We start from the raw sequence: 24,959 nt of genomic DNA, 5'->3' as shown, positions 1-24,959 counted from the left end.
CGATGGAACAAAATAGAAAGCCCAGAGGTATATCCACACACCTATGGACACCTTATCTGTCACAAAGGAGGCAAGAATATAGAATAGAGAAAAGACAATCTCTTTAACAAGTGGTGCTGGGAAAACTGGTCAACCACATGTAAAAGAATGAAACTACAACACTTTCTAACACCATACACAAAAATAAACTAAAATGGATTAAAGATCTAAATGTAAGACCAGAAACTATAAAACTACTTGAGGAAAACATAGGCAAAACACTCTCTGACATTAATCATAGCAGGATTCTCTATGACTCACCTTCCAGAGTAATGGAAATAGAAGAAAAAATAATTAAATGGGACCTAATTAAACTTAAAAGCTTTTGCACAAGGAAGGAAACTATAATCAAGGTGAAAAGACAGCCTTCAGAATGGGAGAAAATAATAGCAAATAAAGCAACTGACAAAGAATTAATTTCAAAAATATACAACCAACACCTGCAGTTCAATTCCAGAAAAATAAGCAATCCAATCAAAAAATGGGCCAAAGAACTAAACAGACATTCCTCCAAAGAAGACATCCAGATGCCTAACAAACACATGAAAAGATGCTCAACATCACTCATTATCAGAGAAATGCAAATCAAAACCACAATGAGGTACCATCTCACCCCAGTCAGAATGGCTGCTATCAAAAAGTCTATAAACAATAAATGCTGGACAGGGTGCGGAGAAAAAGGAACGCTTTTACACTGTTGGTGGGAATGCAAACTAGTACAGCCACTATGGAGAACAGTGCGGAGATTCCTTAAAAAACTGGAAATAGAACTGCCATATGACTCAGCAATCCCACTACTGGGCATACACACTGAGGAAACCAAAACTGAAAGAGACACGTATACCCCAATGTTCATCGCAGCACTGTTTACAATAGCCAGGACATGGAAGCAACCTAGATGTCCATCCAGATGAACGGATAAGAAAGCTGTGGTACATATACACAATGGAATATTACTCAGCTATTAGAAAGAATGCATTTGAATCAGTTCTAATGAGGTGGATGAAACTGGAGCCTATATACAGAGTGAAGTAAGTCAGAAATAAAAACACCAATACAGTATATTAATGCATATATATGGAATTTAGAAAGATGGTAATGATGAGCCTATATGCGAGACAGCACAAGAGACACAGATGTAAAGAACAGACTGTTGGACTGTGGGAGAAGGTGATGGTGGGATGATTTGAGAGAATAGCATTGAATCATGTATATTATCATATATGAAATAGATCTCCAGTCCATGTTCAATGCATGAGACAGGGTGCTCAGGGCTGGTGCACTGGGATGACCTGAGGGATGGGATGGCGAGGGAGGTTGGAGGGGGGTTCAGGAATGTGGAACACATGTACACCCATGGCTGATTTATGTGAATGTATGGCAAAAGCCACCACAATATTGTAAAACAATTAAGCCTCCAATTAAAACAAAAATAAATTAAATAAAATAAAAGCCGAAAAAAAAAGAATCTTTTTTAGTTCACTTCGGAAAATGAATAGTTAACTGTAGTTTCACAATAAACTCTAAAAATAAGCAATGTGATTAGTTGAAAATATTAATTTTTCTTTTATGTAGAGGCCAAGAACTAAATGATACATTGGCAAGATATTTATTTGCTAATGAGGTTTTGCCTATGTAGCATGCCACAATCTTTCTTTTAAAGCTTGGAGATTTGTAGCAATTAACACACACACACATATATATACATTACATATAGTATTCTTGATTTTTTTATAAAAGAAAACCTGATTTTTTTCTGAAAAAAATAAAGTTTATTAATATGTTGAACATGAATACAATATTTGGGACAACATTAATTTTTAACTTCTCTTTTAAAATGAGAAATGGGTCTACAGTAATTAAGAACTGACAGTTTATTTTGAGCAAGAACTTTTTGATAATTTGTTACAAATTATCTAGAGATTGTATCATAATTTCTGTTTTTGGAAACTTGTGCCTTCTTAACAACCTTCAATATGAATTATTTTGGGGAATTTTAATGGCAATTAAATTCAATTGGCAATTGAATTCAAATGGCAATTAATTTTAATGGCAATTTAAATTAAATTAAATTAATTGTAAATTTATTTCTTTAGGAAATTTTTTCCATATTTGAGGGTAAAAATTCTCTCCAATTTATTTTGATACATTTTTATACAATTTTGTAAGAAAGTCACATTTTAAAATGTACATAAATGTTGAATTAATTTTCTTCAGAGTGAAATTTTTTTAGTTTCTAATGATGCCTAATCTAATCACACTAGGACCACAGCCTTGTCTAACTCAATGAAACTAAGCCATGCCCGTGAGGCCACCCAAGATGGGTGGGTAATGAAGGAGAGGTCTGACAGAATCTGGTCCACTGGAGAAGGGAATGGTAAACCAACTCAGTATTCTTGCCTTGAGAACCACATGCACAGTATGAAAAGGCAAAATGATAGGATATTGAAAGAGGAACTCCCCAGGTCGGTAGGTGCCCAATATGCTACTGGAGATAAGTGGAGAAATACCTCCAGAAAGAATGAAGGGATGGAGCCAAAGCAAAAACAATACCCAGTTGTGGATGTGACTGGTGACAGAAGCAAGGTCTGATGCTGTAAAGAGCAATATTGCATAGGAACCTGGAATGTCAGGTCCATGAATCAAGGCAAATTGGAAGTGGTCAAACAGGAGATGGCAAGAGAGAATGTCGACATTCTAGGAATCAGAGAACTAAGATGGACTGGAATGGGTGAATTTAACTCAGATAACCATTATATCTACTCCTGTGGGCAGGAATCCCTTAGAAGAAATGGAGTAGCCATCATGGTGAACAAAACAGTCCAAAATGCAGTACTTGGATGCAATCTCAAAAATGACAGAATGATCTCTGTTCATTTCCAAGGCAAACCATTCAATATCACAGTAATCCAAGTCTATGCCCCAACCAGTAACACTGAAGAAGCTGAAGTTGAACGGTTCTATGAAGAACTCCAAGACCTTTTAGAACTAACACCCAAAAAAGATGTCCTTTTCATTATAGGGGACTGGAATGCAAAAGTAGGAAGTCAAATTTGGAATACGGAATGAAGCAGGGCAAAGACTAACAGAGTTTTGCCAAGAAAATGCACTAGTCATAGCAAACACCCTCTTCCAACAACACAAGAGAAGACTCTACACATGGACATCACCAGATGGTCAACACCGATATCAGATTGATTATATTCCTTGCAGCCAAAGATGGAGAAGCTCTATATAGTCAACAAAAACAAGACCAGGAGCTGACTGTGGCTCATATCATGAATTCCTTATTGCCAAATTCAGACTTAAATTGAAGAAAGTAGGGAAAACCACTACAGCATTCAGGTATGAACTAAATCAAATCTCTTATGATTATACAGTGGAAGTGAGAAATAGATTTAAGGGACTAGATCTGATAGACAGAGTGCCTGATGAACTATGGAATGAGGTTCATGACATTGTACAGGAGACAGGGATCAAGACCATCCCCATGGAAAAGAAATGCAAAAAAGCAAAATGGCTGTCTGAGGAGGCCTTACAAATAGCTGTGAAAAGAAGAGAAGTGAAAAGCAGAGGAGAAAGGAAAGATATAAGCATCTGAATGTAGAGTTCCAAAGAATAGCAAGGAGAGATAGGAAAGCCTTCGTCAGTGATCAATGCAAAGAAATAGAAGAAAACAATAGAATGGGAAAGACTAAGGATCTCGTCAAGAAAATCAGAGATACCAAGGGAACATTTCATGCAAAGATGGGCTCAATAAAGGATAGAAATGGTATGGACCTAACAGAAGCAGAAGATATTAAGAACAGGTGGCAAGAATACACAGAAGAACTGTGCAAAAAAGATATTCATGACGAAGATATTCACAATGGTGTGATCACTGACCTAGAGCCAGACATCCTGGAATGTGAAGTCAAGTGGGCCTTAGAAAGCATCACTATGAACAAAGCTAGTGGAGGTGATGGAATTCCAGCTGAGCTACTTCAAATCCTGAATGATGCCGTGAAAGTGCTGCACTCAATATGCCAGCAAATTTGGAAAACTCAGCTTGGCCACAGGATTGGAAAAGGTCAGTTTTCATTCCAATCCCCAAGAAAGGCAATGCCAAAGAATGCTCAAACTACTACACAGTTACACTCATCTCACACACTAGGAAAGTAATGCTCAAAATTCTCCAAGCCAGGTTTCAGCAATATCTGAACTGTGAACTTCCAGATGTTCAAGCTGGTTTTAGAAAAGGCAGAGGAACCAGAGATCAAATTGCCAACATCCGCTGGATCATCGAAAAAGCAAGAGCTCCAGAAAACATCTATTTCTGCTTTATTTACGATGCCAAAGCCTTTGACTGTGTGGATCACAATCAATTGTGGAAAATTCTGAAAGAGATGGGAATACCAGACCACCTGACCTGCCTCTTGAGAAACCTATATGCAGGTCAGGAAGCAACAGTTAGAACTGGACTGTTAGTTAGCAACAGTTAGAACTGGAACAACAGACTGGTTCCAAATAGGAAAAGGAGTATGTCAAGGCTGTATATGTCACCCTGCTTATTTAACTTCTATGCAGAGTACATCATGAGAAATGCTGGGCTGGAAGAAGCACAAGCTGGAATCAAGATTGCCAGGAGAAATATCAATAACCTCAGATATGCAGATGACACCACCCTTATGGCAGAAAGTGAAGAGGAACCAAAAAGCCTCTTGATGAAAGTCAAAGTAGAGAGTGAAAAAGTTGGCTTAAAGCTCAACATTCAGAAAATGAAGATAATGGCATCTGGTCCCATCACTTCATGGGAAGTAGATGGGCAAACAGTGGAAACAGTGTCAGACTTTATTTTTTGGGGCTTCAAAATCACTGCAGATGGTGACTGCAGCCATGAAATTAAAAGACGCTTACTCCTTGGAAGAAAAGTTATGACCAACCTAGACAGCATATTGAAAAGCAGAGACATTACTTTGCCGACAAAGGGCCGTCTAGTCAAGGCTATCGTTTTTTCAGTGGTCATGTATCGATGTGACGGTTGGACTGTGAAGAAGGCTGAGCGCCGAAGAATTGATGCTTTTGAACTGTGGTGTTGGAGAAGACTTGAGAGTCCCTTGGACTGCAAGGAGATCCAACCAGTCCATTCTGAAGGAGATCAGCCCTGGGATTTCTTTGGAAGGAATAATGCTAAAGCTGAAACTCCAGTACTTTGGCCACCTCATGCGAAGAGCTGACTCATTGGAAAAGACTCTGATGCTGGGAGAGATTGGGGGCAGGAGGAGAAGGGGACGACAGAGGATGAGATGGCTGGATGGCATCACGGACTCGATGGACATGAGTCTGAGTGAACTCCGGGAGTTGGTGATGGACAGGGAGGCCTGGCGTGCTGCGATTCATGGGGTCGCAAAGAGTCGGACACAACTGAGTGACTGAACTGAAATGAACTGAATGATGCCTAGATAATGTCTTAAATCAAAAGTGCCATTAAAATTCCCCAAAGTAATTCATATTGAAGGTTCTTAAGAAGGCACAAGTTTCCCAAAACAGAAATTATGATACAATGTCTAGACTCGCTGATTTTGAACCCATGAAAGATAATCATTTAGTTCATATGTAATTTGCTGTACTTTGAATTGTGATGCACTGTGGGCTAAAAGCTGGTGTTCCAGTTAAAAAGGAACCTAACTTCCAATTATCTAATACTTTTTCGATTTGAATTATTTTGATGTGCCATTACTGTAGTCGGTTCTGAATCATGTTCCAAGATAATTGTTTAAGAAGATGAAGGAGGGGAGAAGGAGTAGGAGGAGTAGGGGGTAGGAAGAAGGAGAGAAGGGGAAAGAAGAGAGTAAGAGAGAGACAATGAGAGTGACAGTAGTGATGATACAATAAAGCACACTTACTGTTCACACTACATTCTGTAATCACTGCTGGTGATCATATTTATGAAGACCATGTTAATGTATAAGATAATGTATGCATGTTTTAGAATTTACTTTCCTATCAATTTAAAAAATCACAGCTAATGGACAGAATTAAGAAATTAGAAGAGGAGGGTAAAATGGGAATTTAGGATTAACAGATAACACTATTATACATAACAGAACAATAAGGTCCTACTGTATAGCATAGGGAACTGTGTTCAGTATTTTGTAATAACCTCTAGTGGGAAAAAATCTGAAAAGAATATATGTGTGTATATTGATGTTGTTCAGTCGCTCAGTTGTATTCAACTCTTTGAGACCCCATCCCATGGACTGCAGCATGTCAGGTATCCCTGTCCTTAATGGTGAGGGATGGTGTGTGTATATATAAGTATGCATCTCCTGGAGATGGTGAGAGATGGTGTGTGTGTGTGTGTGTGTGTGTATACATATGTATATATTTGGGCTTCCCTGGCAGCTCAGCTGGTAAAGAATCTGCCAGCAATGCAGGAAATCCCAGTTTGATTCCTGAGTCAGGAAGATCCCCTGGAGAAGAGATAGACTGCCCACTCTAGTATTCTTGGGCTTCCCTGGTGCTCAGACAGTAAAGAATCTGCCTGCAATGTGGGAGACCTGAATTCAAACCCTGGGTCGAATCTGAGTGACTAAGCACAGCACAGAACACGTATATATATTGTATATATACATGCATACATACATACAGGCTTCCTAAGGCGGGTGTTAGTGGTAAAGAAACTGCGTGCCAATGCAGGAGACAGACATAAGAGACATAGTTTGGATCCCTGGATTGGGAAGATCCCCTGGAAGAGGGCATTGCAACCCACTCTAGCATTCTTGCCTGGAGAATCCCATGGACAGGGGAGCCTGGCGGGCTACAGTTCATAGTGTCACAAAGAGTCAGACATGACTGAAGTGACTTAACACACATTGCCATATGTATATATATACACACACACACACACTGACACATGTATGTACATATAACTGAATCACTTTGCTGTATACCTGAAACACTGTAAATCAACTATATTTCTATTAAAAAATAAATTGGAACTGACTCTCCCTCCAGTTCCCAAAAGAATAAACTGCAAGTAAAATTCAAAGCATAATTTAACTATTTTAAAGATTATCCCCCCAACACCAGGAAAATTAACCTAACCACAAATATTGAAAGTATTATTTTTAATAGTATATATTAAAAGTCATTGTTATTTTTTGCACAAAATACAGTTCTTACAATGTACTATGTATGCTGATAGTAAAATTGACCAAGAAGTTGAAAATTTAATTGGGCAGACCTCTAATATTTCACAATTTCCAAAGCAAATACACATAGGTTTGCATATTGGTTTTGGTTCCTTTCTTACTGCATGACAAGTTAAGCTTCAGAGAGTTCATCAATCTCCTTTCACTACATTTTATAAAGTCAAGACAAAGTCAAAATATTTCAAATTATTTTAAATATAAATTTATTTTAAATATTATAAATCATCTATATTTCATGTATTTTATCAGCACATGACATAAACATGGATATGACACTGCATTCACCAAAGATAATCAGTAAATTAAAAAAAGATTTTCATGTACTTACTTGAAATAAAAGAATATGCCAAGTGAGATAAGCAGTGATGCAATAGATAATACATGTCCAATTATAGTCAGGTAAAACAAATTCAGTGCAGTCTGTAATTTGTATGAATAAAAAATTAATTAATGCTAATATCAATGCTATACTTCTACATGTGTATAAGCCGCAAATCAATAAAATAATATCTGTTTTTAAAAACATGTGATCTGATAACCTAAGCCTTTAGCAAGCAAGCCAGTAAGTATTTGAATACATCTTGAATGAAGAATATCTATAAAAATTTATCAGGTGATACCAAAATTTATAAATTGCTATTTTTATTTAAGACATTAGAAATCATATTAAACATATGAAGAAATAAATTTATTGATCTAGGTTTATAAAATGTGAAACCAGCATTTTAAATTTTGGAAGACATTGACAATTTTCACTCCATCAGTTTTGCACCTTAAATTGATGATTTGTTTGTTTAATTTGAATGCCAGGTAAGGCTTCTTTCCCAACTACGTTTCTTTTTTCCATTTGACAAACTTGATACTCCAAAACAAATCTCAATATAATAATGTATAGGGGCCTCTGATCTGTACAAATAAATTATTTTTCTTGGTTTTAACTTTATCTCTTTGATTTTTGTCTTTATTGTAACTTAGCATTTTAATGTGTATTTATATATATATATGTTCAAACCCTTCTCTAAATAAATAAAGAGTACATGATTTATAATGAGAGCTGGCAGTTATCAAATGCTTACCATAGGCTTGTTAGTTTTCTAAATATTTTACTGTATTTAGTCAATTCCTATGAAAACCTTGAGGATGGGTTCATTATCCTCATTTTAGACAGGAAGGGACTGAGGCAGATGTTCTAGTTTGCCCAGGGTCACAGTGGATAAAGAGCAGAAACAGGAAGTGAGAAACCAGAACTCAGTTTTAATCACTGTGACAAAGCCTCCACACACAGACGCGTGCAGATATGTGCAGGCACTTTGTATCGAAACTGTATTGTGACGAACTATGCTAACCTTGACTTTAATGTATGATGGACGTTAAAAGTGAGAATGCCAGTGAGGGTGACCTAACAGCCAGTCAGGATGAAAGTCTTTGGCTGGGATGGATAGGTCTGTTTAAACCCCCCTGGGCTTGTCTTGTTCTCTTGAGCACAATTTCTGAGTGTAACTATAGGAGTTCCACCACAGATGAACATTTCTTTTTTCTTACTTTTAAACTATGTTTACTTTGGAAAATTCTAAACTACAGTACTGAGACATTGACTTGTAAATAGCAACTACTTAGCTGGATTGCTTCTTCAGTGTAATGACTAAATCTATAATTATTATTATTATTTTTAATGAAAAGGCTTTACAGTGGAATGAATGAACACTAGCTAAATTTTCTCCGATATTATATCAGTAACTAACTTTTACAGTAGATAGTGTAAATTCAGTTTGAATTTATAATTATTACGTACCTTCACTTTCTCATGTGTGTTAACATTACATTGGGTATAATTTGTCCATGTTCTGTTGCTTGCTGGATGTCTAAACCAGTTTCCATCTTGGTCACAGATTTTTGTAACTTTTTCTTTAAAATTGAAAAGGAAATAGTAATTTAGTTAAATGAGGGTTTATTAAATAGATGTCAAAGAGATTTGTATATACATTTCTGCTCTTACCTGAAGGATCAAAATCTTGAAAGTAATCGGGGCAGTGCTGCATTGACTCCGTGCCCGCAGCGACGTCGTTCCAGCACAGCCACCCATCCCAGGTTCTGTTACAGTAAATGCCTTCAGGAAAAAGCAAACATCAGGCTTACTAACCTCCCTCTAGTTATACAGAAACCCCTGAAGTCCTCATGGTTGACCCACACTAACAGGGAATACAGACTATCTACTGAAAATGAAGACATCATATAAAATCTTTATAACAAGTACTTGGATTATTCACAAAGTAGTTATTAGAATAACTAATTGTTAAATTTAGAAATATCTAAACAAATATATGTTTAGCTTTAATTCTCATTCTCAAAGGTAGCTATTTATCCAATAAATTACATGGTCTTTGCTGGTTTTCCTTAACCATAAAGTATTGGTTAATTCGTGTCCCTATTTTTGAAATTCAAAAATTTGGGAAATTGGAAACGTGTTTTATTTTAGAAACTGTGTTCTTAGGGCAAGTTATAGTATTTTTTGAGGTGCACAAATGAACATTCCAATATTTCCTATTTTACCACATTAACCCTGACACACACTTATTTAGAGTCCTTCACCAAATTCTAACTCTTATTTTCCTTCCTTTTCTTTTCAAATGAAATAAAAGTGTTTAATCTCACATTCTTTTCTTACCTACATTAAGAACAAGAACCTCTTACATGAAAAAAAGTTTAAAGGTATAGAGAAATAAAATGACTAAAACTTTCTAAAGTTATATAACAGTCTGTAATCAAAGATGGTAATTTTTTGCCATAAGCACACATAGATAGAAACTTGAATGTTGCCTGAACTGTTTATTACTATTAACAGATTTGCATAGCAATCTCAGAATCAATCTAGGCCTCACAGAAGTAGAAAACATTCTATCGGCCTGAAAATCTAAATATTTCTAATTAAAAATAAAACTCATATAGTCTGTTTTCCCTCCTGTGATTTTCAAACTCTTTATTTAAATAGCTTGCATCCACATTATTACCAAACAAAATGCATTTTGAGGCCTGTCAGAGAAAATTTTCCTGATCCCATTTTAGAAAGCACTTTAGACAAGTCCTTACAGAGCTCCAAAAGATTCCACAACACTGACTACATGATAGAAAGGTCTAGAATTTTCCCAGCTGTGTTATATGGCATTTGAGTGAGACATGAAAAAGTTTTCCATTAAAAAAGTTTTTGTGGTCAAAAAGATTTGGAAAACACAAAGTTAAACACATTTCTTTACTATAGGATTTTTTACAGTATTTAAAATTACAGAGAACGTTATGAATCTCCAAGAGGAAGATTTACTATGTAGTGATCCTGAACTTTATCACAAAATTATTTGATTATAAAACCCTCATAAATATATTCCTATTATTAAGAAATTAGATTTGAAGCTAGCTTGCACACATATCTAGATCATTTGGAAGGCATTAATTCAAAAATTTAAAGCTAATAACACTTAGACTTTAATGGAATAAAGTGAGAGGCCAGATCGGTTAGCACAGAATTTGTATACAGATTTTAACTATTTGATAATTCAGTTCCTACTGAACTAATATCAGATAGTTTGTCATTGTCTGACATATTTTAGAGATACTGGATATATATTGTAATAAAAATATTTGGACAGATATATCAAATTGCTTCGATATATATCGGTTAGATTAAGATTCCAAGAGTTGATCAATACAGACAAATTGTTTATTTTCTCTTTCTCACAAGCAAGTTAATTTTGACACTTACAAATATTAACAGTAACGTACTTTTAACATATCATGTATATAACAAGCATGTTTTATACTATAAATATTTTCTCCCCAAATTAAATTATTTGTTTCTACTGATTTAAAAATATCTAAAGTCTACATTTTTCTTTGTTTCATTATGAGTTTTGCATTTTATATTTTAAAGATAATCCTGTCTTTAAGGTTGCCAGATAAAAAACATAGTGTTTTCGTGCTTTGGGTTTTGTTTTTGGTTTTGCTAGATTTGGCAACTCTACTTGCTGCCAGAATTAAGAATTACGGCATATATGTGACACTTAGTAGGCCTTCAATAAATCTTTCAAAAATACCTTAAAAATATCTAATGAAAACAGAAATTCATGGATTTCATTAGCTTTGCTACCAAATGTACTATACATAGTATGTGTTATGCAAAAAATTGTCATTTTATTAAGCTCCTATCAAGAAGTTTGTGAAAAAAAGAAATATAGAGCACATAAACTGAAGATCGACTCTCATTGATTTAATTCAAGACTTATTTTTTATTTTAAATATCTTTATACTATATAAAAATACTAAAAATATCCCTGTCGCATATATTTTTATTAGAATTTTTAAAAAGAGGTAAGATACATTGGGGCTTCCCTGGTGGCTCAGATGGTAAAGAGTCTGCCTGCAATGCGGGAGACCCGGGTTTGATCCCTGGGTCGGGAAGATCCCCTGGAGACGGAAATGGCAACCCACTCCAATACTCTTGCCTGGAGAATTCCATGGATAGAGGAGCCTGGTAGGCTACAGTCCATGGGGTTGCAAAGAGTCGGACACGACTGAGCGACTTCACTCACTCACTCAAGATAAATTACATAATAAGATGTTCTTCACAAATAATTAAAACTGCACATATACTAGAAATACTAGCAACTAACCCATTTTTAAGAAGGAAACTAAGAGATCTGCAATGATGTAATGGGGTAGTTTTCTTATAATCTATATCAAATGCATTTAAAATTAGTCATGTTTACCTTCTGTTTGTTGAACAGGGTCTTGCATAATTTTTTGGTAACATTCATATTGAGCCGTCATGATTTTATTTCTAGTAACACCCAGCTGAATTAAGTCATCGGGGTTCTCTTCTTCGGATTCTGCTATAACAAGAATCTAAGGAATTAAAGAAAATAAAATTTCAGAATTGTGAGAATGTTAGAGACAGTCTGTCACAGTGAAAAATATAAGTACATCGATGTGCTACATGATCAACAGGCTCTGGGGGGCACTTCCTGACTTTCAGTGTTTGCCAGTTTCCATGTTGTAAATATCCCCACCTCGTCCAATATCCAACCACCACCCAGAGCTGCCCGTGGCATCACTGGGAAGTACAGTCCACAGTTCCCCCTCAGAGCCTGTGGGGGCCAGCTCCAGGCCAGCTTTCTGGAATGCAGACAGCTCTATTCAAACTCCACCTCTACTTTTTAACCTGGCAATGTAGAAAAGATATTTAACCTCCACCCCACCACACAATCCCACCAAAACCTCTGCTTTCTTATTGTAAAATGGGTTAAAATAGTATCAAGATAACAAAGGGGAAGTATCTGGCACATGGTAAATACTCAAGCTTGTTGCCATTTTTATATTTACATTTTGATAAAATAATGCAAGTTCACTTATGTTGTTGGTTAATAGAGTTTTAATTGTATGCACATCAATAAATGTTTTAGATAAGGTCTATATTTATATTCTTCCACTTTAGTAGCATTATTTTAAGCTTCACTTACACTTTAATTTCCACATGACTTTTTTCCTTGTTTCATAGCATGAAGCCTATATACATCTCTCTCCAACTTTATTTCTTCTTAGCTTTTGCATTATTCCTATTTTCCATAAACGGTTATCTTTCTATTCCTGTGTTGATTCCTTAATTTTCTTACTGCTGTTCTCTAGCAGTAAGTTGAATTTAATTTAAATGTAAAATAAATAGTAATAGTCCCTCTGTGTGACACCACTCTAGTTTCCCATCACCTCACCATCATTCAACATTAACTTTTTCATTCCTAGTTTGGTTTTAATTTCTTAACAAAGATTTATGCAGTTGTTGCATATATATGCAGTGCTGCACATATTAAAAATGGAAATTTACAACATCAAGGAAAAATATTTTTCTCCTGTTTTCAGTTTTTATAATTGCATAAAACCAATATCATTTTTATTCTTACTTTAAAAGCCAGATATGCATGTTGTCTGAATGAATTCAAGAGAAACGGTCACAATTCCTTAAATTACAATAATCAGGTTGGTAATCTCTTACAGAATTACCTGCAGGGAACCAGCTTTGGCCCGTGCAGCTCATTGGCAGGCTTAGTTGAGGCTGGGAGCCAGAGAAACAGGAGTCCTGTTTCTTGAATTCTAGTCTATTTACCTAAGATAACATCTGAGAAGCCTAGAATTTGGACTGCTCTTAGACTTGAGAATGTTTTTAAATACAAATGCTAACAGGAATGTAGTCGTGCTTTTTTCCCATTTAAGTTTTCTATATTTTTCTTGAGTCTCTTTGCTTGACTCTTCCTGGGGTTTACTTGGATACACCACAGGAAAATTATTTGCTGGCACAGAGTTAGACGAGATTGTATCTCTGTTTCTCATACATATGATAAGAGTATTTGTTGTTGTTGTAGTAAGAGTATAGTCACTGCTTTAATAAGGGAGAAAAAATGGGAACAAAATACTTCTGTAAACAAAAATAACATTAACTGTATAAAGCATACAGCCCCTCTAGTACAGCAATTGCTTTTTGGTCATCCTCAGTCTACCCTCCACTTCCAGCCCCACCTCCCCTGCATATACATGCAGAGGCTTGCAGGAGAGCACATACTCACATACACATCTGCCCCAACTTAGCCTCAATGCCTGTCAGAAAGCGGACATTTAATACTGATTTGAATGAATGGATGAGGAAATTAATTTAAAACACAGTGATTGGTTCCAAAATGCTTTTCGGTCAATACAAGTCAATCAGTTGGCAGAATGGGAAGAAAATCAACAGGCTGGAATTGCTTTTTTAACATAGCTAACTCAGAGTCAGCAGGTCTGATTGAAAATATTTCATCTATTATGTATGACTGGGCTATACAGCCATTCCATTTTTTTTTTCAAACTCTGGTAATTACTTTCTTCTGGTCTGCACTGCTGTATCTCTCATACTTCCTCACTTTGATACCACCCCTCCCAATGCAACATAATACTAGGGTGCCTGTTACAGGACTAAAAGCCTAAAAAGGTACACTGGAAGAAAATGAATTATTGCTGTGTTGATTAGATATAAAAGAGTACTTTATTTACGTATCAAATAACTATATGTATGTAATTTTGTGTTATTAACCTTTATCAATGGTGGGTATATTAGAAGTTAAAACAGAAATAATCATAGGAAGGGGGATACATTTGAGAAATTTATGCTTACCATGAAAAAAGGCAAGAGGAACAGAAAAGACAGGAAAAACTTTTTCTCCATCATTAAAGCCAAAATGAAATATGCTATATATATAAATCAAACTGCAATAGAAAATAAAAAATATAATTCAGCAATATATATGAAATAAATATACATGGCTCTTAATAGGAATTTCTTTTAAAGCTCATGATAAAGAAACAACAAAAAATAAAAACTACACGATAATTTTGCTTTAAGGATTTGATTAACAGTTTTATGAATTACAAATATTATAAGCGTCATAGTTTAAAGTACTAAAAGCTAAATTAAATACGTTTTAATTTAATTTAGTTAGCTTTTCAAGCAGGAAAGCCTCTTACAGATGTAATTTTAAATAATCAGAAATCATCTTTTTGTTTGTTTGTTTCTGTCAAACATCAACATGATTCAGCCATAGGTGTACATATGTCCCCTCCCTCACGAACCACCCCATTCCACCCCTCTAGGTTGTTACAGAGCCCAGGTTTGAGTTCCCTGTGTCATACAGCAAATTCCCACTGGTAATCTACTTTATATATCCTTAAATTTACCAAAATTTGGATAAAAAAATTAGAATAAAATGATAAAAAGTATCAGAGTAAAGTCTCATAAGACATAAAAGCACAACTTTTGATAGCATAGTTTACTATTAAAGCTTATTTATTTCCAATAAGTATTAATCTTATTTTTAATTTTATGACTCTTTAACAATTTAAAGGAAAAACTGAAAGCTAGCATCCATAAGTCATAAAAAATGGACTTTTACTTTAATAGAAATTCCTCTTCACTCCAGGATTCACTTTTTATAATAAAAATAGTTCCCTAACCCATCTATATTATTAAAATAAGTTTAAAGGATATGGACAATAGCAAATAAAAGTATTTCTGTCAAGTGTTTGTAATGTTGGATATAGATCCCTGCTAACTTCTTAATTCTAAGAGGCAAACATTGCAGGAATAAAGTGTATGGCACTTACTCTCCAAAAGTTCCATCACCAATCTACTCTGGTAGCATTTTTATGAAATATAAATGACCATGGTTTATCATAAAATATATTTATTTAGCTGAATTAAAAACATTTTTCAAAGGAGATAAAAACTAATCAATACATATTTGCCAGTGAACTATGAACTTAGATTTAATTTCATTAGGAAATGTGATTTCTATTACAGGGCAAATGTTAGAATAAGAATTATAAAAATCTTTTCTTCATTTTACCTATCATTTGTATTATTGCATGCGATGAGAGTGCACCATTAACAAGCACACAGAATCCATGCCACTGCTTGACCTCATCAACGACTTACCTAAAAGAAACTTTTCTTTATATTGTAGCAATCTTCCAAATAATGTTTTCTTTTCAGTCAGCTACACTGGGCTTTTAGGATTAGCTGATCTTAAAAAAATACAATGAAAAAACAAAGTATTACATTAATTTTAGATTTAAAAAATCATGTTGTAATAGAAAGAAAACAATGAATCAAAGTTTTTGCAATTTAATGATTAATGAGTTGATATTTTAGTTTTTATTACATTGTACCATGAGAAAAATCTAATTTTCTGATACTTACAATCACAATTGTCTCCAGACTCAAATCACATTTTCTCTTGGATCCTATTCAAAATTGTCTTGAAGAATGTCTTAAATCTGGAGGTCATGACCTGAAATATTGATATAATAATTGTATTTCAATGAACAAAATAATTTCCATGATAAATTAAAATTTTCAAAGAAAATGCCACTAGTAAGATGATATTTTTATTCAGCTACTCTGATTTTTAAAAATCTTTTGCTTACAATATTTGAGTTTTGTCACAAATATTTGTTGTTTTCCATTATATGGAGAAGTTTATGTCTATTTTCATTTATCCAGGATGGTTGAAACACTGAGCAATTGACTATTTTACTTAAGTAAATATCAAAAAACTAGAATACAATAAAAGAATTTTCAAATTAAACTGTTTTTTAAACTTCCTTTGAATAATTTGAGCTTTCCTGGTAGCTCAGATGATAAAGAATCCATCTGTAATGTGGGAGACCTGGTTTGATCCCCGGGTTGGGAAGATCCCCTGGAGAAGGGAACGGCTACCCATTTTATCTAATATTTATTGGAATGTGTTAGTCTTGGTTATTTAAGTCTAATTCCCTAGCTGATGTGGTTCCTCACAGACAGAAACCACATTGATTTTTCTTTTCTTTGTGTCTGGAATAAATGAAAAAAATGAAGAAATAAAGTACTTTAGGAGCTTAAGTTTACAATCCAGAACACTAGTTGTAACTATTAGTGAATTATCATTTCTTTTATTAGAAGACTGTAAGTAGTGTTTGAATCTATACTGACACTGAAAATTGAGGGGAAACTTCAGCATGTTTACTTTTTTACAAAATTAAAGTCCTTTATTCCGTCTTTGAGTTCAGTGGTTGGTTGGGTATTTGGATTGAATAAACAGTAGTTTATCGTACTATCTTTGGAAGTCATAAAGCTTAAGCCAAATTTAAAACATTAGTAGCCCACATTTTTTCCGTATTAAATATGTATAAAATACAAAGTTGCAAAGGAAAATGTAAAGGAATATTATTTTATTTGGAAATCAGATTTTATGAAACAATGCTTTGATGATTTACACAATGCAGGATTAAATTATCCTCAATGCATACATGGGCTCAAAAATTGAAGGAAAAGTTGTCTCAAAAAACATGTTTGAAGTTTTCCTATATCCAACATATTTGAAAAACATTTCATGCAACACTAGCAGCTATTTTTGTTGCTAAGCTAATGGGTTTCAAAATCAGAGTTCCAAATAATATCTTAGTGAAATATCTCTTAGTGTTCAAAGGATCATTCTGGCACCAAAAATTAAGATGAGTTTATTCAACTCACAAAATATTGATTAGTGCAAGTAATTACACTTTTATAGCTTTCTTACTTCACCCTATTGCCTAGCAATTTGGAAAGTGGGTTACTAGGAACAAGATTATATTCTGCACTGTATATATTTGTAGCATTCCTAATCAAGGGATCAGGTTTATGATCCCTGGTTTTATCAAACTTTGAAGCAGCAAGTTTGGGTGGCAGTTTCTAAACAACATGGTGGATACTTACTTGTACTCTTTAGATCTGGTAATGTCTATTTCTTTGGAAAGAATGATGCTAAAGCTGAAACTCCAGTACTTTGGCCACCTCATGCGAAGAGTTGACTCATTGGAAAAGACTCTGATGCTGGGAGGGATTGGGGGCAGGAGGAGAAGGGGACGACAGAGGATGAGATGGCTGGATGGCATCACTGACTCAATGGACGTGAGTCTGAGTGAATTCCAGGAGTTGGTGATGGACAGGGAGGCCTGGCGTGCTGCGATTCATGGGGTCGCAAACAGTCAGACACGACTGAGTGACTGAACTGAACTGAATGTCTATTTCATGCAGTGATCCAATTTGCTTGAATCATCTACCCTACAAAGGATTTATCAAATTTCCTTCCTGGCAGACATATGGCATGAAAATGCTAGTGATGGAAGAATCACCCCTTTTACCAAGATTCTTACATCTTACATCAATTCTTACATCAATAATGTAAGAATCATGACTAGGCATACAAATAATGCCACTGCAGATACATCTGAAGGTCAGTTTAGGTTAAGCCTCATATTTATGAGTATAATGACACAATTATTGTCAGAAGTATGCTTAACTGTATGCCTCAGCTTACAATTAATCATACTTAACCAACTCACTGGTTCTTTGTAGACAACTTCTCATATGTTCATTTAGCAAGCGTTTCTCTCCTCTATGTTTAGCTTATTCCAGATTTATCTTTCCTGAAGTTCACATTATATTAATTGATCAAAGATGTTAAGTAAATCATTGTAAATTTCTCATACCTAGTTAAGTTATTTATTGACAATTGAGTTTCATGTTGCTTGCCGAAATATAGTAGGTCCCATTCAATTTTGAAGAGGTATCAGTCATGTCCTACTCTTTGCGACCCCATGGACAGTAGCCTACTAGGCTCTGCTGTCCATGGGATTCTCCAGGCAAGAATACTGGAGTGGGCTGCCATTTCCTTCTCCAGGGGATCTTCCCAACCTAGGGATCAAACCCGGGTGTTCTGAATTGCAGACAGACGCTTTAACGTCTGAGCCACCAGGGAAGCCCAGTAGATAATTAAAGGAGGTCAAATTAAATGACTAATTCTGCCAGGGGATTTTTCCTAGTGAGCTCAGGTTTGTTTAACAGGAAAAGCGCTGCTTCAAAACTGAGAAAGCTCAAATTTAAACTCATAAGTGAATTTCTAATCACAGTGGTACTGGTAGTAGTTACTGCTGGCCTAGTCTCACAGATCCTAAAAATACTATTATCACATCTCAAAATTAAAATAGAAGATTCGGTTTTACTATTAGAAATAAAATAACTTTCTTTACTGTATACATGAAATAAAAAATAGTTTATAAATAATCTACAAGCTTCTTGCTTAAAGAATCACCAAAATAAAATTTAAATGACATATTTCATCACAGAAAGAACTTTGACTTAAGAACTCAAATAACTTTTGAAATATAGCTTCCTAATCACTCATTGCTTTGTGTAGCATCTTCTGGGTTCATTTCTTAAAATTGCAGTAGATCAGCAACACAAGGCAGTTCTCCCTTTTTTTAACAGTTTTGCATTTCCAAATCCACAAAATTTAACCAATCTTCTTGGCTTGATCAGTTTAAAAAAAATCTTTTATTCTACCTAAACATAATAAATCAGTGTGACTTAATCATTTACCAGAACACAAAAACATAAATCCAGTGCCTTTCAAAATTGCTTCTTATTTTCCCAAATTTTTATTATACATGTACACACTTCTCATAAATTTTTCTTAGTAAAAATTCTTATTTTTAGTTGACCCATCTAACCCTAATATTAAAAGTGTATGTTCACTCCAAAATTAAGACAAAAGACCAACTTTAATCTTCTACTCCATTTCCAAAATATCTTGGATTGTCACAGGCCCTAAGCCATGTTCTTTGCTCCATTTATTTATCTAGTTACTATAAAACTGGCTAACAGAAGCATTTCCCACAAATATCTAATTTGCCATTAAGTATCCCGAATCTTTGTGTGAGCAAAGTGAGGCTGTTTCCTATCCAAGTACTTTCCTTTATAGCATATTAAACAAGCTTCATTTTTCCTGATTCAAAACAAGGGAAAAGCACTCTTCACTCCCAATATCCTACATGTCTATGGCAAATGTCAACTTCTTTCTCTCATTCACACTATATGGAACAGATTGTGCCACTAGAAAAGTGTTCAAGTACAAGATCCTGGTTACTTTTTATTATCTTCTCACTGCTTATTTTTTGGCAAAACCTAAGTCTTTGTGCTAGAATGATTCCTGCTAATTACCATCTTTACTTGCACTAGAGTCTTTGAGAAAGAAATGCCCTTATTTCCCCACCCCCATCCTGACCTGGACTGTTCCTAACACTTTCAATACGTGAAGCAGTAAGAAAATTAAAATATAAAATGACGTCTCTTTCTTGAAGATCTGTTACTGGAATGTAAGAAACTCAAATTATTAAGCCTTTGAATGAACAAGTAACAAATCATTGTTGTAACATACACCAGGGTTCCACCGAGTGTGGGTTAATGGATCACCTGTATCAGAATCACCCCCAGAACTTGCTGAACACATTAGAATGTCTAGGCCCCAGAACAGAAACTCTGAATCAGAACCTTCAGAAGAACTTGGGAGTACTTTTTGTAAGCACCCGAGGAAATTCTTGGCCTGCTAAATTTTGGGAAGCACAATACAAACACATCATCCTCATTTGGCCGTGCTGAAACCTGGACACATTTATATTCCTCTGTCTCTAGGTGCTGGCCAGACTATTTTAAAAGTGTTATTAAGTATAAATCAAGCAAAATATTCTGCAGTGTTCCCAGGCACAATTACTACCTCAGAACTTCCAGAGCAAGTTATTCAAATATATATGTTTAATATATATATTTGACATTTCATGTAATATAATTATTACTCTATACTGTTCATGCTTCTGGATTGTGAGTACATGAAGAATAGGACATGCACCATATTTGTTAGGTAGTTAGGATAGGAAAACGGAGTCCAAAATAGCAAAGGCTAAAAGACAAAGAAGGGAAAAGCCCATGAAAATAGAATAAAGGAATGTCCGAGGACCAGAGTAAGGACGTCAGGTGAAGCGAACAGCCTTCTGGTTAGCTTAATTTACGTAGGGCAGGCTCAAGGGGAGGAGACAAAAACATATAAAGAGAGGAGCCAAAATTGAACTGGGGGCTTCTCTTCTCTTCCCGTCTTTTGGGCCAGCCCACCCTCATGCCTCAAGGATGTATTTTCCTTTGCTTTCTAAATAAAACTGAGCTATAACAGTGGTCCATCCATCACTTCAAATTTTTGCTGCAGTGACACAGAACCAAGGAAATTACTCCCCAGACATGTTCATCCCTGTGACTTCAAACCCTAGCAAAGTGGGGTATAAAGTGGGTACACAGTATGTTTTGAGTAGGTTATTTACAAAATGAATTCAATCGAGTTGAAGAAATCTGGTGTTGTAGGATGTTCTCAGCTGTGTCAAACATATTATAATTTTCTGACACCTTTAAAAAGTCATTGCCTGGATTGTACTCCAAGAGATTCAGGTTCAGTGCCTCTTGATTGTGGCCAAGGGATAAGCTTTTTATCAAGTTTCCTAGGTGATGCAGGAATATGCAACTAGAGTTGAGAACCAGTGGTACAGACAGAATCCTGTGGTAGGCAGAATAACAAGCCGCCAAAGATTCCCATACATAGTCCCCAGAATCTGTGATTTTAAGGTAATGGACCTTAAAATAGAAAGATTATCCTATATTTTCATGAATTATCCTGGTAGGCCTAAACTAAGCCCTTCAAATAGAAGGGGAACATTGACGAGTCCGTCAGAGCAGTGCAGCAGAAGGAAGGAAGCAGAAGAAAATAGCAACAAAAAGGAGTTGATCCACTGTTGCTGGCTATGCCATGCAGGAGCTCATGTGCAAGGACCAGAAACCAGACTCTACAATGACAAAGGTGCCAGCAAGCAAATGTGCACCTCAACTGTACATCCTCAAGGAACTGAATTTTGCCAACAACCTGAATGCGTCCAGAAGCATATCCTCTCCAGGACCTTCAGAAGAGAACACAGCTCTGCCAACACTTGACTTTGGCCTTGTGAGACTTGAAATAGAGAAACTAGACAAGCCCACAGGGCCTCTGACCCATAGAACTGTGAGATAATAAACGTGTTGTTTCAAACTACTAAATTTGTGGCAATTTGTCAGAGCTGTGAGAAAAAACTAACTAGAAATCCTTACCCTTATAAAATATTAATTTTCCCATTAAAACTAAGTGGTAATTTTCTGCTTGCCAACTGGCCAGTCCTTCCTCCTAACTTTAGAATGCAGATCCTTTTCAATTAATAATGGGGCTATAGTTGACTCATTGGAAAAGACTCTGATGCTGGGAGGGATTGGGGGCAGGAGGAGAAGGGGGCGACAGAGGATGAGATGGCTGGATGGCATCACTGACTCGATGGACGTGAGTCTGAGTGAACTCCAGGAGTTGGTGATGGACAGGGAGGCCTGGCGTGCTGCGATTCATGGGGTCGCCAAGAGTCGGACACGACTGAGCGACTGAACTGACTGAACTGATGTCCTGATAAATCATAAATTGAAAATATTATAAGTGGAAAATACATTTAATACATCTAACATACCAAAAACCATAGCTTACTTTAAACTTACTCAGAACACTTACATTAGCCTGCAGTTGGGCAAAATCACATAACACAATTACTATTTTACAATCAAGTGTTGAATATCTCATGTAATGTATTGAGTGTGTGTGTTAGTCACTCAGTCATGTCCGATTCTTTGCAACCCCCTGGACTGTAGCCCGCCAGGCTCCTCTGTCCATGGCATTCACCAAGCAGGAATACTGCAGTGGGTTACCATTTCCTTCTCCAGGGGATCTTCCCAACCCAGGGATTGAACCCAGGTCTTCTTCATTGCAAGCGGATGCTTTACATCTGAGCTACTAGGGAAGCCCAATGTATTCAATACTACACTGAAAGTGAAAAACAGAAAGTTGTATGAGTACAGAATGGTTGTATCAGCTGTTTATCCTCATTATCTTGTGTATGACTGGGAACTTTGGCTCCTTGCCTTGTCCAGAATCACAAGAGAATATCATACGACATATTGCCAGCCTGGGGAAAGGTCACAATTCAAAAGAAAGTAGGGTTTCTACTGAACGTGTATTGCTTTCACATTATCATAAAGTCAAACCATGTTAAGTTGGAGACTGTCTGTATATTCATAAATACTGCAAGGCAATCACATTAGCTAAGAGAATTTCTTTCTAGCTGCTCTTAAATTGCTGTATGATTTTGAGAAAATCAACTCAACTTTTTTCTGCATGTTTTATCCAACTAGAGCAGAGAGTGGATGGCATCACCGACTCGATGGACATGAGTTTGAGCAAGCTCCAGAAGTGGTAATGGACAGAGAAGCCTGGCGTGCTGCAGTCCACGAGGTCGCAAAAGAGTTGGACACAACTGAGCGACTGAACTGAACTGCACTTACCCAACTAGAGAATAAATACTCAACTTAATCTTTAGCTTCTTTTTTTCTCTTGCATCTTGGTTAGAAGATGTATGCTGGAGTCAGAGAGCCATAACTACAAACTTAAACTCACTCAAGTCTATTTCTTATCCTCAACGTGGGTGTACAAGTAGTGGTGTAATCAACGCTTCCTAGAATTTTTTATCATAACTCATCAGTGTGTTAAATTGCATGATAATGTAAAGAATTTGTTTTATAATAAATACCCAAAAAGCATTAGCTCTTGCTATTATCATTATTACTGAGAAAAGTGAAAATGTTAGTTGCTCAGTTGTGTCTTACTCTTTGCAACCCAATGAACTGTAGCCTGCCAGCCTCCTCTGGCCAAGGGATTCTCCAGGCAATACTATTGGAGTGGGTAGGCATGCCTTTCTCCAGCAGATCTTCCCGACCCATGTTATAACAATTTGTCACTACAACACTAATCTCAACTGAATGAACCAGGAAAAGTCCAGCATAAATATTTTAGTGACTTGGCCAAGGTTGACCCTGTATCTGGGCCCCTTTGCCCTGGATGATAGTGACTCAGAGGATTGAGTCTTTTATTTGGATAATTAAGGATTAATAAGTGCAGAATACATTTCTACTTTGCTTTTTCAGTTATTTTACTTAACCATCCATTCATTGCATTGCATTTTATTTTAATTCATAAAACACATTTTCACACAATTTTTTCTTTTAATTCTTCTCCTTAGAAATGTTGTGACTTTTTTTAAACATACATTATTTAGAAATATTGTGATTTTTTTAAAACTTACATTAGTAAATAGCTTGACAATTCAGACTTGCCATTCTGCTAAAGTACCAAAATAAAAAGAATATGTATTGTCTCACTCTTAGGCACTTTAAAATGCAACTTAGATGACGAAATGCCTCTAGAAATTCAGTTTGTCATCTCACCCTATTTATTGAGTGATTACTTTCACCTAGTTGTATTGGGAGACAGAAGTGAACATAAGATTTGTGCTGTCAATGCAAATATTCATCAAGTTAGAGAGTGGTAATTTTATGGTGATTTTAGAGACTTAGTTCAGTGCTTACACAAACAGTCCATAAGAAAAATTCATGAGGTTCTAAAAAGGAATGCTTTCACAACATTTAAGACAGGAAGCCAAGGCTGGGCCTTAGGCAGTACACTGTCAGTCAATGAGTCAGAGCAAGTTAAACACCTTCCAGGTGTCTCATTTGTAAAACAAAGGAGTATGATATGACAAACATTGAATAAAGGTTCAAAGTTTATATCTTAAAAGATAGTTAATATAGGAACAGTTTTGTTGAAAGTAACCCAAGTCCAAAATATTCTTGAATCAAAGTCATTCCTGACACTGTTTTTCCTGGCTCAGGAAGACTTTCCCCAGGACTCCTACCAATTACCCAAAAAGAGTGAGTTTGAATCTAAGGCCGTGGAAAGTGGACCACTTGGCTACATGCTTTTTCTTTTGTTATATGAGAATTCAGGGAAAACGTATCTAGGCCAAAAATAAATACAAAAGTCACATCTTGCTTTCACCTCTTTATATACTGCCTCTTTTTGAGAGCCACTATTACTTTTGAAAGGCCATTTACAAAAAAAAAAGTCTAGTTCTCTCTTCTGCACTGCACAAAATTGAAATTAGAAAAGCAAACATACTTCATAAGCCCTCTTGCCAGACTTCTCAGAATGGAACCTGATCAGTTCATCTAGGCCAAGCTAAACTTATTACCATCATCATTGGAATAGCCTTAATGCTTCTAATACTGGAAACCAACAATCTGAAATTTGGCTACATTGAGTTTTTATCTCTTTTTTCACTTAACAGAAAATGACCTAGGTAAAAATTTAAAAATCATAGGGTGCCAGAAATTACAGCATATGTTAAGGGTTGATT

At 35.7% G+C, this 24,959-nt stretch overlaps 1 protein-coding gene across 3 annotated transcripts in view; it reads right to left on the bottom strand.

The window, feature by feature from the left end:
* Positions 1 to 24,959, bottom strand: part of CALCRL (calcitonin receptor like receptor) — a 129,783-nt gene that overhangs the window by 35,946 nt on the left and 68,878 nt on the right. For all 3 annotated transcript variants that reach the window (XM_027555810.1, XM_027555820.1, XM_027555800.1), the window contains 7 exons: positions 16,003 to 16,093; positions 15,739 to 15,827; positions 14,422 to 14,513; positions 11,990 to 12,125; positions 9,229 to 9,339; positions 9,025 to 9,137; positions 7,561 to 7,652 (listed from right to left, as the gene is read on the bottom strand). In XM_027555810.1, the coding sequence (XP_027411611.1) occupies positions 7,561 to 7,652; positions 9,025 to 9,137; positions 9,229 to 9,339; positions 11,990 to 12,125; positions 14,422 to 14,475 (506 nt within the window). In that variant the 5' untranslated portion in view covers positions 14,476 to 14,513; positions 15,739 to 15,827; positions 16,003 to 16,093. The remainder of the gene's footprint in view (positions 1 to 7,560; positions 7,653 to 9,024; positions 9,138 to 9,228; positions 9,340 to 11,989; positions 12,126 to 14,421; positions 14,514 to 15,738; positions 15,828 to 16,002; positions 16,094 to 24,959) is intronic.

The sequence above is a fragment of the Bos indicus x Bos taurus genome, chromosome 2 (genome assembly GCF_003369695.1).
Source record: "Bos indicus x Bos taurus breed Angus x Brahman F1 hybrid chromosome 2, Bos_hybrid_MaternalHap_v2.0, whole genome shotgun sequence".
Taxonomy (NCBI): Eukaryota; Metazoa; Chordata; class Mammalia; order Artiodactyla; family Bovidae; genus Bos; species Bos indicus x Bos taurus.
Note: the sequence above shows the minus strand (reverse complement) of the source record. Positions and strands in the feature narration are given on the sequence as shown.